Source organism: Bos taurus, chromosome 3 (assembly GCF_002263795.3).
Source record: "Bos taurus isolate L1 Dominette 01449 registration number 42190680 breed Hereford chromosome 3, ARS-UCD2.0, whole genome shotgun sequence".
Lineage (NCBI taxonomy): Eukaryota > Metazoa > Chordata > Mammalia > Artiodactyla > Bovidae > Bos > Bos taurus.
Window position 1 is genome coordinate 104,693,554 of NC_037330.1, and position 14,052 is coordinate 104,707,605.

The window sequence follows — 14,052 nt, forward strand, 5'->3', positions numbered from 1 at the left end:
AGTTAGATCTCATGTCTTGGATGGAGTTGGGAAGGCTGGTCCATGGGGTCACAAAGAATCACACATGACTGAGCATGCACGCACGCACCTGGGGGAGGCAACCTTTTTGATGGGCCTTGAGTTTGGGCAAAATAAATCAAGTAAGAATGGAAGGAGGAGGAAAGGCCCACCTTGCACAGAAGTTGGGAGGCGAGAAAGTGTGCAGTGTGTTCAGGAAGTGACAAGCCTCTGGGAAAAGGAAGGAAAGACAGGTCCAAGTCAGGTCCCAAGCAGGCCTTATGCCAGGTGGGCATTTGGACTGAACAAGATGCTTCACGCTGACACCAGGCCAGGTCCTGGCTCCAGAAGCCTGGTTTTCATAGGAAGGCAAATTGACCCAAGTCTCAATACCCCTCATGTCTGTTGTGGCATCAGGTACTGTGCCAAGGCAAATGTGGGTGAGTGGAGCAAGCCAGGCTGGCCTTGGGCACCTGGAGGGACTGTGTGACCCAGGGCAGTGGAAGGGATGCTCGTGGTGCAGCTGGCACATGGTGTATAGATTCACACACTTTCTACTACATCCCCCCCAACACACACATGCACACATCACTCTTTTGCAGGAGTGTGTCCACACCAAGAGGCCCACACACACCCTGCAGCCTGAGGTGAGGGAGGGAGAGATAGCAGAGGCCTGCTGAAAGAAACTCCTGTGCCAGGCAATGGGCCAAAGCGTCCACGAGCTCTGCCACAAAGCCTCCTTGCGGCTATGAGGTAGGACTTTTCTTCTTAGGAGTCTCGGATGGATGTGACCTCTGATACTCAGGAAAATTAAACAGTGCTATACGCTTGGTCCCAAGGTTGGTGAGCAGCAAAATGAAAGCACAGACTGGCTGCCCCTGCCCTGAGCTCCGTAGGGCCTGACACAGTGCTGGGCACTGGGGATAAGTGGAGGATTGGAGTCTGAGTCACAGGGCTTTGAAGCTGGCAGCCAGAGCAGCGGAGCCTCAGAGATTCCAGGGGTGGGCTGGCCCCTGACTCACCCCCACACCCTGAGGCTGCCCCAGGCAGTGGCTTTAGCTCCTGGCCGCCCTCCTGCCTGCCAGAGCCCAGCAAGGCCTCTTCTGAGTCTGTCATGGCTCAGGATTCCCAGGAGCTGGGCGGGCAGGGCCAAAGCCTCAAGGCAAGGAGGTATCCTGGGCACACCTCTGCTCAGGTATGTAGGCCTAGAGTCACAGTGGGAACCCCGGACCTCACCAGCCTGATGTCAGAGGCAACTAGGCACTTGGGGATAGCTGTTAAATGAAGAATGAAATACTGTATTTCTGCATGGCCCAGACTCCGGGTGGCTCACCCCTTCCCAGAGGGAAGACAGCCGCCTGGTGAGGTGCTGGGTGCGCCCTGGAAAGTATGGGTTCTAGGCAACACGGTGGGTGTGACTCTGCAAAACCACCAGCTGCGTGTCTTGGCTGGTGGTAGTGGAGGGAGGAGAAAGCTGGGGTTCCAGCCCCTCCAAGTGCAGGGGCCTCAGAGATGAGAATCCAGGCATTCTGGATCTCCAGGATCTCTGGTGGGCTGTTCCTTCTCCCTGTACCTCAGTTTCCTCATCTAGGTGTAGGCCAAGGGACTTTCCCTCTCTGGCTGCCTGTCTTTTGCTTTTAGAAATTATGTCCAAGCCTTCATCGTTAGAGCATTTTGAAGATGTAATCAGGCAGAAAAGGGGACATAAGTCTTCTTCATCTTAAGCGGTGTCTCTGCAAGGGCAGTTTTGTCTGATGAGATTAAGTCATCTTGTATATTCACTCCAGCCTTGGGCCTGGACCATGTGCCCAGGCCTGTGTGCTAGGCCCTGGGGTTGGGATTGCAAAGAAGACTGTGTCTCAGTGAGTTCATAATTTGGGGGGAGAGACACCTCTCCCCCAGAAATAACCAGATATTTCCAGGACAGTTTAACATGCCTTTCAAAGCTCTTTGACCTTTCCAATATCTCTAACCACATCTGTCATGATGGAGAATAGATGGGTGAGAGATTGGTTGTATAGATATATGGATGGAAGGATGGATAAAATGTCAGATAATGGATAAATGGATGGATCAATAGAAGGGTGGATGGATGGCTGTGGACATGGGAGGTTGAATGGATGGATGGAGGGAGGGATGAATGGGTGAGTAGGTGAATAGATTGTGGGGGTTGGGGGTGGGAATCATTGAATGTGTGATTTAGGTTCCTGGTCCCACAGCAGATGAATATAAGGGGAAAGTTCCAGTCCTGCCTCTTGTTCATTGTGTGACCCTGAAGAATTCACTTCTTTAGCTGTAGAGTGAGAATCTTGTCTGGAAAGACCTCACCTATCAAGTGAGAGTCATGAGCCCAGCCTGCATCCCAGGTCTGTTGTGGGTATCCAGTGAAAGAGGTATGGACTGCCCATGCCTACATAATGGCTGTGATGAGTCCTCAGTCAGTGGCCTCACAGGCACCGGCAACGTGAGGTGTTTTTGCTGAGGGAGTGACGCCCCTCTGTGGTTGCTGGTGTGTTCCTAGGCTTCCCACTTCCTCCAGCCTGCACAGAGTTCTCTGCCCAGTTAGGAGCAAAGGAGGTGACCTCTGCAGAAGTGTTGCTGCCAGAGGCTCCCCATACGCTGTACTTGTCAAGGAGTAATTGAGGTGTCCTGTTTGTTATTCATCTCAGGGTAAGAGTAGGCTCAGCAAGGGGGCACCCAGGGCTTGGGATTAGGGCTTTGGAGTTACATAGATCTGCCTTCCAGCCTTGGCTCTGCCACTTCCTAGCTGCCTGACATTGGACAAGGCATGAGCCTCAGTTTCCCCATTTATAAAATAGTAACAAATTATAGTACCTACCCCTTAGGTAGGTTATGACAATTAATAAGCATAACTTATGTAACCACCTAACATAGAGCTCAGAATATATTAAATGCATGTGTATCCAAGTGCAGAATTGCGCCCTTAGAACTTTGAAGAAAAGTCCAAAACTTCAAGTCTAGAGACCTCCATCTTGAATGCTCAGTCCTTGGATTAGTTTCCTTATTTCAAAATGTTCAGTGGGACTGACATTCTTCTTGACAAGTGTGCCTTGACTGAACAGTGTCTGGTTTTGGCTGCAATTCCAGGAGTTCCATGGGCCTCGCTGACCCTGTCCTGATTACCCTTAGGTTAATAGCAGACTGGGCACATGAATTATCCCTTTAAAAGTGGTTTGTGTGGGAGCTACAAATCTTTCCAATGGGCTGAGCTGTAGGGAGGAGGAGAATTTAGAAGGGGGTGTCCTCCCGGGGAAGCCGCAAAGACCAGGAGAGCTGGTCCCACAGGACCGAGGCTACTCTTGCAGAGACCCAGTGTGGGGACGATGCCGTGGGCGGTGGCAGGCCCTGCTGGCTCAGGGTGAGCTGCAGCCGATGGCAAGGGGCCCAGACCACCCACCAGAAAGAGGCCCTGAGTCTGAGTGGCCCTAGGCTTGAGTGGGGGCAGTCCTGACCTGTAGCCCTGAGGACATAACTCGGGAACAGGTCATTATGGGAATGTCTAAGCTCCCTCAGTCCCGAAATCCCCAACTCAGGCTGGCTCCGGGGCCATACCCTCCCCAGACCCCCATTCCTTGCAGGGTCCAGATATCCCCCTTGGCCAGCCCCATCTGCCCATCTGCTCGCTCTGCTATATGCCTGCATGGTATGTGCCTGCGACTGAGACTCTGTGTCCCTTCCATTGGGACTGCAATCAAGAGAGCTTCCTGAAACCTGGTGGGGCCAGGTGACAACAGGGAAGTGGCTGGTTTTCCAGAAAGTGAAAGAGCAAAGGGTTCCAGGCTGGGAGCAGGAGTGATAACAATGAAGTCACAGAGTCTGCAGAGCTTGCATTTTGGGAGCTGGAAACTCAGGGCAGGTTGATTCTGCCTGTCGTAGGCTATCTGAGCTGAGCAGGCCCCTCACAGTCGATGGGAAGAGAGGAAAGCTGTCCAGGGAAGCCAAGGAAGGGACAGGACTTGCCCAAGGCCACACAGCGTGAATAGCAAAGCTGGGGACAAAGCTGCCCACTGCTACAACATCGGGTAGCTGCTCCAGCCCTTTCCTGCCCTGTTGGACATCATCAGAAGGATGTTTAATCCTCGCTCCTGTACATCCTCCATCCCATGCCACTGGACAGCTATTCGATGGGACCAAATTTATCATTAGTACAGGGGCAATCAAAGGAGCTTTGGGGTCCCCAGGAAGGTGGCCTAGGCCCATCCCAATGTCCCTGCCTTCCTGCCAGTGGGATCCTTCCTGACAGCCCTTCTCAAAGGGACCCAGTGCGGCTCAGCTTGGACCCCTGGGAACTACACTGGTGTGCAGGAAAGGGTGAGTCTGGATTAGTAGCCCGGAGAGTGTGTCCAGCCCATCACTGTCTTGGGCAAGTTGCTCCTCCTCTTGGACCTCAGTTATCTCATCTGCCCAATGGGAGTGAAAACCAGAGAGAATTTCTAGAAGGCAGTTCCTAGCATGGTATATTTCTTCACCCAAAAATACACCCCAACTATCCTCTTCTGCCAGCCCGCCCTCCCCACAAATCTCTGCTTCTTGGATTAGGCTGGTGCCAAGTGTAAGTGAAGCAAATTAGTTTGTGTGCAAATCAATTCCTCCAGCTTCTGACAGGGTGATCTCCTGTGAATCCCTGTGCCTCAGTCTGCAGCCTTTACCAACCCAGGCAGGGAGCGGGGCCAGGTGGGGCTGAGGCAGTGCAGCAGAGCAGCTGGTGGGGGCAGTCAGTAGGAACCAGAGCAAAGGAGTTGAGGGCCCATGCAGCCAGGTCAGCCAGGAGGCATAGAGGTGACTGTCGGGGCCCAGGCCTAGAGACCTAGGGTGGATATTCTTGTTGTTCTTGTTGTTTCTTAGTTGCTAAGTCATGTCCAACTCTTTTGTGACCCCATGGACTGAAGCCCACCAGGCTCCTCCGTCCATGGGATTCTCCAGGTAAGAATACAGGAGTGGGTTGCCATTTCCTTCTTCAGGAGATCTTCCCAAACCAGGGATCGAACCCACATCTCCTGCATTGGCAGGCAGGTTCTTTACCACTGAGCCATCTGTGAAGCCCACGGGCCAGGAACTAAAGGAAATTCATGTGTGTATTGGAACAGTTGGCTTGTGCAGACAGACCATGATCATGTCAAAGGCAAGGGAAGAGGGAATAAAGAAAACTGCTGTTTTTAACTCGGCTTGATTTTCTCTACCTGGAAACCAATCTTGCCAGTGAGGTGGTGCTGTTCCCGGAACGCTTTCAGCCGCTAAGACCGGGGTTCGCTCAGGTTCCCAGGTCCGGCGTCTCCATTTCACAGGAGCCCTGCTCGCCCGGCTGGAGCAGCGGGCAGGGAAGGAGGGAAACTGGAGTTGGGCGCAGCCTCCCAAGCTGACCCTGCCAGGCCGGGCGGTGGCCCCTGTCCTGTCGTCATCCTCCTTTCACAGCAGAGAGGGATCCTGTCTCCTGGTCTCGTTAATTCTTCTATCATGTTTCCCAGACTCGGAGCCTCTGGTTGCCTATTGTCCTGAGCAGGCATTTTGCATTTATGTAAAGATTAGACAGGTTAGAACCTTCGCTCTCACTCCGATGGTCTTTTTTACTTTCTCAAATCCAAGTTCTTTCCTTCTCACTGCGCTCTGCTTCCTTATTCTCTCTCTCTCCCTACCTGTCTTTATCAGCCTCCCTGTTTATTTTCTTCCCTTCCCTGACCCCCTCCTTCTCCCCACTGACCTGCTTTTCCTCTGTCCTCTCTTCACAGTTCAGTAGTTTGAATCCTCTTTCTCCCCCCTCCACCACCGCCACCACAACCCTAACCTTGCTTAATTCCATATTTATCTTCTCCCGGAGCCTCATAGAAATGACTGAAAGCATTGCTCACCTCATTCCAGAAATAACTCTTCTAAATTCTTAGAGAGGCACCGCACGGGGGAGGGTGTGAGCACTGGACAGGGAGTCACTGTGGTTTACTGGAGAGAACAAGACCCAGGTTCCTCTGTGGGCTCTTGGGTACACCAGCTGTGTGACCGTGACACCGCTGGCCTCTGGCCAGTCTCTGTTTCCTCCCAGGCAGCAGTGGAGCTGGCACCCAGATGAGAACAGCTGTGTGTAAGGTTGTGAAGGAGAGAGGACGGTGGTGCCCTGCACACACACTTGTGCTCTGAAATGTTTTTCCTGCTTCCACCGCAGCCTGAGCCAGTCGGAGGGAAGGAAGGGGATGCTAACTGGTATCTCCCTCCTTGGTTCTGCTCTGCTCTACAGGGATCACACATGCGCGCACACACGAACATGCCCTGGGAAGAAACAAAGCTGTTTCTTCACCGTCATCTATTTCTCCCTTCCAAAATGTCTAATGGTAAAATCCCAACTGAACACAGGAGCAAAAACTTGGGCTTTAGTGGGTTCCTGAATTTCTCCATTTCAAATCCAGGCCTTCATTCATTCACCGCCCCCTCCCTCGGACAGCACTCACTCAGAGTCTCCTACTGTGTGCCAGACGGGCTCCAGGGCTGGCCTTCTCTGGAGCTCTGGACCTCGAGATTGTTGGGGAGATAAGCCCAATGTCATGAGTCAGGCATGAGAGAGAGCACGGGTTCTGGGAGTTCCAAGAAATGAGAGGGCCTTTCCTCTTGTGCCTGGAGACAGGGTCCCTGAGAAGGAGGGACTCTGAGCCAGCCGAGGGGCAGGAGCAGGATGCTGGCCCCCAGGGAGCCCCTCCATCACTCTGCCTTTTTTGCAGAAAGTCACAGAGGTGAGCCAAGACATCCTGTCCTGGCCAAGATGGGAGGTTTTCCCAGGGGCTTTTGGTGTACATATCCACAAGCCACCTTTCTGGAAAGGGCTCTGAGGGCCCCTTCTTAGCATCAAGGAAATCTGTGGGTCACATAGGTTAAGAAGAAGGAAAGAAGGGCACTTCCTGGGGGAGGTGGGGAGGAGGCGGCTCCAGGCTGGTCAGTGGTCAGGGGTAAACTGTGTCCTTCCCTAAGGAAAGCAGGCCCAGAGAAGGCTCTGACTCTCCCAAGTCCACACAGCCTTGTAGGTCATTTACCTCCCACGCAGCAGAAGGGACACCCTCCACCTGGTTGACAGTAGGCAGACAGGAAAGCAGGGTCTCCTCCAAGGAAAGGGAGGGTTTTGCCCATGGGACCTCTCCCTCCCAACTCTGAGCTCTGGGCAAGACCCATGGAGAGTGGGGAGGGGCTCACGGCATTTGGAGGATGACTTGAGGGGGTCCAGTGGGACTGAAAGGGGTCCCTGGGGACAGCACGGGAGCCTCAGGACTCCAGGAGGTGCTCCAGGCTCAGAGGGAGCATCCTCCCCCCTTTTTCCTCCCTCATCCTGCCCTCCTCCCTACCGCAGAGGCTGGGGCGGGCCGGGCGCCCTGGGAGGAGGCGGTGTCCCTGGCTCCCTGCCCACCGGTGCAGGGCTGGACGGGCAGGGGCGGAGCCATGCCTGGTGTTATAAGAGGCAGCCAGGGCACCGAGGCAATGAGCTGTCGCTCAGCTTGGCAGCAGGACGCTGGCAGCAGGCACACTCCGCACTCCAGCCCAGCCTGAGCGTGCCTCACCACTGTGGTCGCCATGCCCACCGCCTTGTGCTCCATCGCTCTAGCCCTGCTCGTGGCCCTGCACGAAGGTGAGCACCCCCCACGGGCTCAGCAGCTGCAGCAGCCCCGAGGCTGCTTGTCTGTATCTCCTGCTGGGGCTCTGTGCCCCCCAAGCCAGCCGGGGGCCTTCAGGGGCAGGAGTTAGGTGGCTTGGGGGCTGCAGGAGGCTGTGCTATTAGAGGTGCTGCCGTCCCAGGACAGCCACCGGTCCTTCCAACCCAGAGCTGCTGGGGCTTCCCCAGGCTGGCCCAGGGCTCCTGAGCACTGAGAATGCCAACTTCCTCGATTATGCAAGAGGAGGAGCCCAGCGGGTCCCCCATCCCAGCTGTGCCAGGCGCCCTGACCCACCTCTCCACTTTTCTCTCCCTCCTGTGCATGCAGGCAAGAGCCAGGCTGCTACCACCCCCATCCCAGAGCAACCAGCGCCCTTGCCCCGGGCCCGAGGCTCCCACCTGCGGACTCGACGTTGCTCCTGCAGCTCCTGGCTCGACAAGGAGTGCGTCTACTTTTGCCACCTGGACATTATCTGGGTGAACACTCCCGGGTGAGCTACTGGAGGGATCCAAGAGGGGTTGCAGGGGGCAGGGGTGGGGAATGCTGGCATGCTGGGGAAGCCCTGGCACACTGCAGCTCTCTCTTGGAGTGTGGGGCTAACAACAATAGCAATCAGCTATTGCTTCAGTTCTCACGTGGGGGCTGCCTGAGCAAGACAGAGGGCTGTCTCATGAAAATCCTCACAAAAAGCCTGGTCAGAAAGTGTTGGCTCCATTTTCCAGATCAGGGTACTGAGGCTCAGAGAAGTTAGGTGCCTTTTCCAAGGTCACACAGGAAGAGTAAGTGGTAGGTAGGAGGCTCCAGCCTAGGTCTGCAGATGCCAGAGCGCACAGCGGCTCTGCCATGCTGCCTCTGTATAATCTTCCAAGAATGATATGATTAATGACAGCACCCATGTCTTGACTGCGCCAGGCCCTATGCCAAGCACTGCTGGTGCGTTATCACCTCGTGAACGCACCCCCATCCTCCCCAGTGAAGCGGGGACTGCTGCTGTCCCCAAATGACAGACAAGAGACCTGCCCCATGTCACCTGGCAGAGCCGGGGTGGGGTCCCAGAGCTGTCTGTTCTGTCTGCACCCGCGCTGCCTCCGGGCCACTGCATACTTCAAGTTGAAGTTTCTCTGTGTGTTTGTATTTTTTTTTTCCTTCTCCAAATTGCAAAAGACAAGAGAAGCCCGGCACGTAAGCGTGTGTGGAGCTAATCCGCATCCAAACACTGGCTCAGGGCGGGAACCCTGCCAGTCCCTGCGTGCTGGGTCTACCTGGAGTCTCTGCAGCTCCAACCACACCGTCTAAAATTAGCTCAGGCATCCGAGGTGCTGGTCTGACCGGCCACGGGGCCCTGCCCTTCGCCTGGCCCGTCTCAGCCAGACGGAATCTGAAATCGATCTCAGCCAATCTAATATATCTATGCACACACACGCACACGTGCAGGTCAGGCACACGCACCATTTTAAAGTCAAAACTCTAAGAAACACTTGGGTCACCCTTCCAGGCAAGTGGTGACCGGATGGAGGCAGCTGAGCTGTGAGCCTGAGTGTTCACTTCTGTGAGAGGGCACTCTCTCCCTTTCTTCCAGACTAGTTGGGGGTCTTCTTTGAGAACAGGGGGACCAGCCTGACTCCATCAGTTCAAATTGCTGTCTGGGAGTGAGAGGGGCAGGGAGGACAGCTTCCACCCCTCCCCCCCATGCTGAGCGTCTTACTGAGCAGGACCAGGGCAGTTGGGAGGGAACAGAGGCCCGAGAGGGTAAGGGTCTTGCCCGAGGCTCCCTGGCATGTAAGGAGGAAGCTGCAGTGGGAATTCTTGAGGGCAGGAGCTGGTTACTTTTGCTGCCACCCTGGTGGCATGGATGGCTATCCCAGTGTGCAGTGTGGACAGTCCCAGCTTGCCAATGGTCCTGGTTTATCTAATCCTCTCTCTGTCTCTCTCCACCCTACACCACTACCTTGCTGGCGGCCCGCCCACAGACAGACAGCTCCTTACGGCCTGGGAAACCCGCCAAGACGCCGGCGCCGCTCTCTGCCAAGACGCTGTGAGTGCTACAGTGCCAGGGACCCCGCCTGTGCCACCTTCTGCCATCAAAGGCCCTGGTAAGTGGGCACCCAGCCTGCAAGGGGCCAGAGGTGACTGCTGGCCTGGACCTGCTCTGGAGGGCAGGGTGTCTGGAAGGCCAGCAGTGGCGGACTGTTAGTCCCTAGGTCGTGCCCGACTGTTTGTGACCCCACGGACTGTAGCCTGCCAGGCTCCTCTGTCTATGGGATTCTCCAGGCAAGAATACCGGAGTGAATTGCCATTCCCTTCTCCAGGGTGTCCAGGAGGCCAGCAGAGGCGTGGCTAAATGGTGGAGGAGGGGCCAGGGGAGCAGGGTCCTGGGGGTCCAGAGGCTGCCCTGGGCTGTGGGGCAGCCTCCCTTCCTGCAGGGAGCCAGTCACCCTTGAGTCTTCCCCCCTGCCACTACCCCCAGCTCTGGGGGCTTCTGAGACCATTGCGTCCCCACTCCTGGGCAGGAGGAATCCTCCCCAGGTGATAGCTGAGGCAGCACAGGTCCAGAGAGGAAACAGGACTTGTCCTGTCAGGCTACACAGCCAGTTAGACGAGAGCTGGGCCTTCCGCCTTAGTCGCTGGGGCTCTGGGACCTCTGGAACTTTCTCAGTGGAGAAGCAGTAGCTGGAGTTGGGGGGCCATGGCACCGTCCCCGAGCTGCCACAAAGCGCCTTTGCCAGTCTTTTGGCCCTCTGGACCTCCCTCCCTCCACGCGGAGCGTTGGGAAAGCAGACAGTGACTTCACCCTCCCCTACCTCCCGCTCTCATGAAGGCCTATGGGAAACTCCTCCCCTGAGACCTCAGCTGTGGCTGCAGCCCTGCCTCAGTTTCCCTGCTGAGGGTTCTGCTTGGCTGCAAGTGGCCAGACTCTGGGAAGGCCAGCCACCCCACTGCCTCTTTCTGAGGCTGAGAACGCATTCCCAGTGGCTCAGTTTTCCTCAGGCCCCACCCCACCTGGGAAAAGAAGGGTGCCAGGTGCACAGGGTGGAAATGGATCTGCTCCTGAGGGCGGGTCGGGGCGGGGGGCTGGGCTGGGCCTGCAGCCAGGCAGCCTGGGGGCCCTGGACAGCCCCTCACTTGGGCCCTAATGCTGTTCACTCAGGACTGATGCGGTGGCAGTCCCAGGCAGCGGGTCCCCTGCAGCTGCGTTCCAGGATGGCAAGACACAGGCCACAGCAGGAGAGCTCCTCCAGCGGCTGAGGTGAGGGGCCCCTACACTGATTGAGTGCCTTCTGTATGCCTTGCACATTTCCCTTATTCTCCATATGACGCCTTGGGTCCTTATGGGGCAGCCAATAGCAGCTCAGACAGATGAAGGTGTTTACCCAAGGTCACAGAGCAAGCTACAGCATCTGGCTGACTCAATAGCCTGTGTTCTTAACCACTATGCTCTTTGTTACCGCCAGGCCTGGAAGTGGACTTTTATTGAGGGTTTCAAGGCTTGTGACTGTGGAAGGTTCCCAGGTGTTCATTCAGGCTGTGTCTGAATCAAGCATCTCCCACATGCTGGGGTCCAAACGGATGCTACCCAGCCTGTTCCCTCCCTGGGTCCCAGACTGGACTGTCTCCCTGGTAGCTACAACATGGCTCAGCTCAAGGCTTGGCATCCAGGAGGTGCCCATGAACGTGTGTCCAACCAAACTGACTTGAGAACAGAAACCTATAGCCAGTCATGTGGCAGGGTGGCTGAAGGGGCAGCATCTGAGCTAGAAAGTCCCAGCCCTGCCACGAGCAAGCTTTGTGACCTTGGTCTGCTCACTGAACTTCTCTGTGCTTCTGGTTCCTGTCTGTGAGGCAGGGACACCGCTGCTATCCATCTCACGGGCTTGTTGAAGTTTAGAGCAGTTGACATACATGAAGAGCCCCAAGAAAGCCCAGGCCCTACGGGAGCTCTGAAGGTTTTAGCCATCCCGAACCTCTGTCCCTGAGGGTTCCTCAGGGCTGCCCAGGGCCGGGGTGCAGCCTAGCCCCTCAAGGGTCCACATCTCTGTGAGGAGGCGGAAACATAGGCAAAAAGACAGGATGGCCGGCTAGGCAGGACCCAGGATATACTGAGGAACTATCTTAAAAAAATAATAATAAAATGAAAGTGTTAGTCACTCAGTCGTGTCTGACTCTTTGCAACCCCATGGACTATAGCTCACCAGACTCCTCTGTCCATGGAATTCTCCAGGCAAGAATACTGGAGTGGGTAGCCATTCCTTTCTCCAGAAAATCTTCCCAACCCAGGGATCAAACCTGGGTGCCCCGCATTGCAGGCAGATTCTTTATCATCTGAGCCACTAGGGAAACCCAGGAAATGTCTTAAGATGAAAAACTTCAAGGTAAGACTTTGCAAGTACTTGGCATTCCATAATTAGCAAAGAGTGTTTTCGCCAGTCTGTACTCAGCCTCACACCAGTTCAGGCCTGTGTTTATTTTACAGACCAAGAAGGGGGTTCAGAGAGGTTGAGACCCTTGCCCAAGTTCCCAAAGCTGGGAACCAGCCTCCCAGTTCCCAGGCTAGAACGCCTTAAGCCAGAGTGAGGCCACCTAGATGACGGCAGAGCCCCTACCAGGGTCTCAGCCAGATTCAAAGGACTGCTAGGATCCATACATATCTGGAGCTGGACCTTGAAGAATGGGAATTTTAGGGCACGGAGTATGGGGTGAGTGGAAGGTCAACAGCCTGAAGAGCCACAGGGATAGAGGTGTGGAAGTGAGAGGGCAATCAGGGGAGAGCCACGGGGCTACTCTTGGCCGTGCAGTCACCCTGGTGGCACTTGATGTTGAGCATCAATTTTGTCAAAGCTCCTTGTGGGCAGAAAAGCTTCTAACCTGCCCCGGCCTCTCCTTGAGGTTCAGACCTTGTTTTCAGGGTTGGCTGTGACCACCCTCTGACCTCTTGGCCATGAATAAGGAATCCAGACCCTATGACCGCTGCCTCTCATGGGGAACTCTCAAGTGATGTATATCTCCAGAGATGCTCAATTGACCTCTTTCCATTTCAGGGTTATTTCTGCAACCAAGATCCACTTTGCTAGGCAACAGCAGAAGCCGACGAGGGAGACCAGACCTACACACTCCAGGCAGAGGAAGAGATAGCTCTCGACTCTGGGAGAACTTTGGGAAGGAAGCCTGTGTGGATACAGGAGGAGAGGGGCATCCCAGAGCTGGGAGACCTTCCGACCTGTTTCCTGGGCCAGAAAACCCAGCTGCTGGAGCAGGCACAAGCTCTGGCCTCCTCGCCCTGGGGAGGGGGCCTCGCTCAAGGCAGCTCCGTGACACCAGGAAAGTCATCAGGCCCCAGGCTGCAGCGTGGCCTCCCACACTGGCTCCAGTTCCTAGGCCCTGCTGAAAGGAACGGCATGCGGAATGTGCTAGCCTGGAGGTGTCCTGTCTGGCGGCTGTGAACCAGGAACAACGTGCAGTGGCGGGCACTCACACCCAAGCCAGCCCGAGTCCTTCCAGGGTTGAAGTCCCGGCCGCCCCCGACCCCTCACCCCCGCTCTGTCCCCTCCAGCCCTCGCTCTCCAGTGTCCTTATTCTCCCTTCATACCCTCGGGGCACTCTTGGTGAGAAGGGCCTGCACCACTTCACCTGTCTGTATATAACTTATTTGCTCTAAGAAATTTGACGATTCCGATTATTTATTTTAACGTATTTTTTTAGACTCTCAATTATTTACCTGCGAACTTGTGTTTGTAATAAACAACAAAATAATGCTCTAGCATTTGGTCTTGGTTGAGCAGGAGGTGGGAGGCACTTTTCAGGAAGGGGCTACTTAGAAGTGAAGGGAACAAAGGGACGGCGGGGAAAGAGCCTGAGGCAGGTGTGGAGCACTGAGTTCCACACCCCTGTGCCCCGGCTGGGCATCGCTGGCTGCTGACCCACCCTCTCTGGACTTTTGCCTATCATGTGCCTAGACAGCCATTTGCAGCTTTGATATCCCGGGTTCCAGGACCTGTGTTTCTATCAGGCCGGTAAGTGTTGGCCAGGCCTTTCCCCAGAGCATGTTTCATAGGAGCCAAGACTATAAGGACCCACTTCTGCTCTGGTTGCCACCCCTGAGGTTCAGAGCAAACCTGTCCAGTGAGGGCTGTGTGCTGTTCCAAGACTGTGTGCAGCCTTACTGGCCAGGGATGGCTGTTGTAACGGAGTCACAGGCTGGTCCTTATCCCTCACCCTGGGCTTGGACAGACCCCGCTGGGGGCGCTCAACACTTCTCTCACTAAAGAAGCCCAGGGCTCTAGCACTGGCTTGGCTGATCCTGCCAAGGCCCCAGGAAGCTGCTCACCTGAGTCCCAGGGACAGCCAGAAGCTACCCCCGCTGGCAGCTCCTGAGACCTACAGCCTCCACTGCTGCCAAATCCCCCTGCGAACA

General features: G+C 55.5%; 1 protein-coding gene across 2 annotated transcripts in view; it reads left to right on the forward strand.

Annotated features, from left to right (window-relative positions):
* The window catches only part of EDN2 (endothelin 2), a 30,978-nt gene extending 17,580 nt beyond the window's left edge, over nucleotides 1-13,398 (forward strand). The window contains 5 exon segments of one of the 2 annotated variants that reach the window (NM_175714.2): nucleotides 7,470-7,618; nucleotides 7,971-8,133; nucleotides 9,614-9,736; nucleotides 10,792-10,890; nucleotides 12,680-13,394. In NM_175714.2, the coding sequence (NP_783645.1) occupies nucleotides 7,564-7,618; nucleotides 7,971-8,133; nucleotides 9,614-9,736; nucleotides 10,792-10,890; nucleotides 12,680-12,773 (534 nt within the window). In that variant the 5' untranslated portion in view covers nucleotides 7,470-7,563 and the 3' untranslated portion in view covers nucleotides 12,774-13,394. 2 annotated transcript variants of the gene reach the window in all.
* The last annotated feature ends 654 nt before the right edge of the window (nucleotides 13,399-14,052 follow it).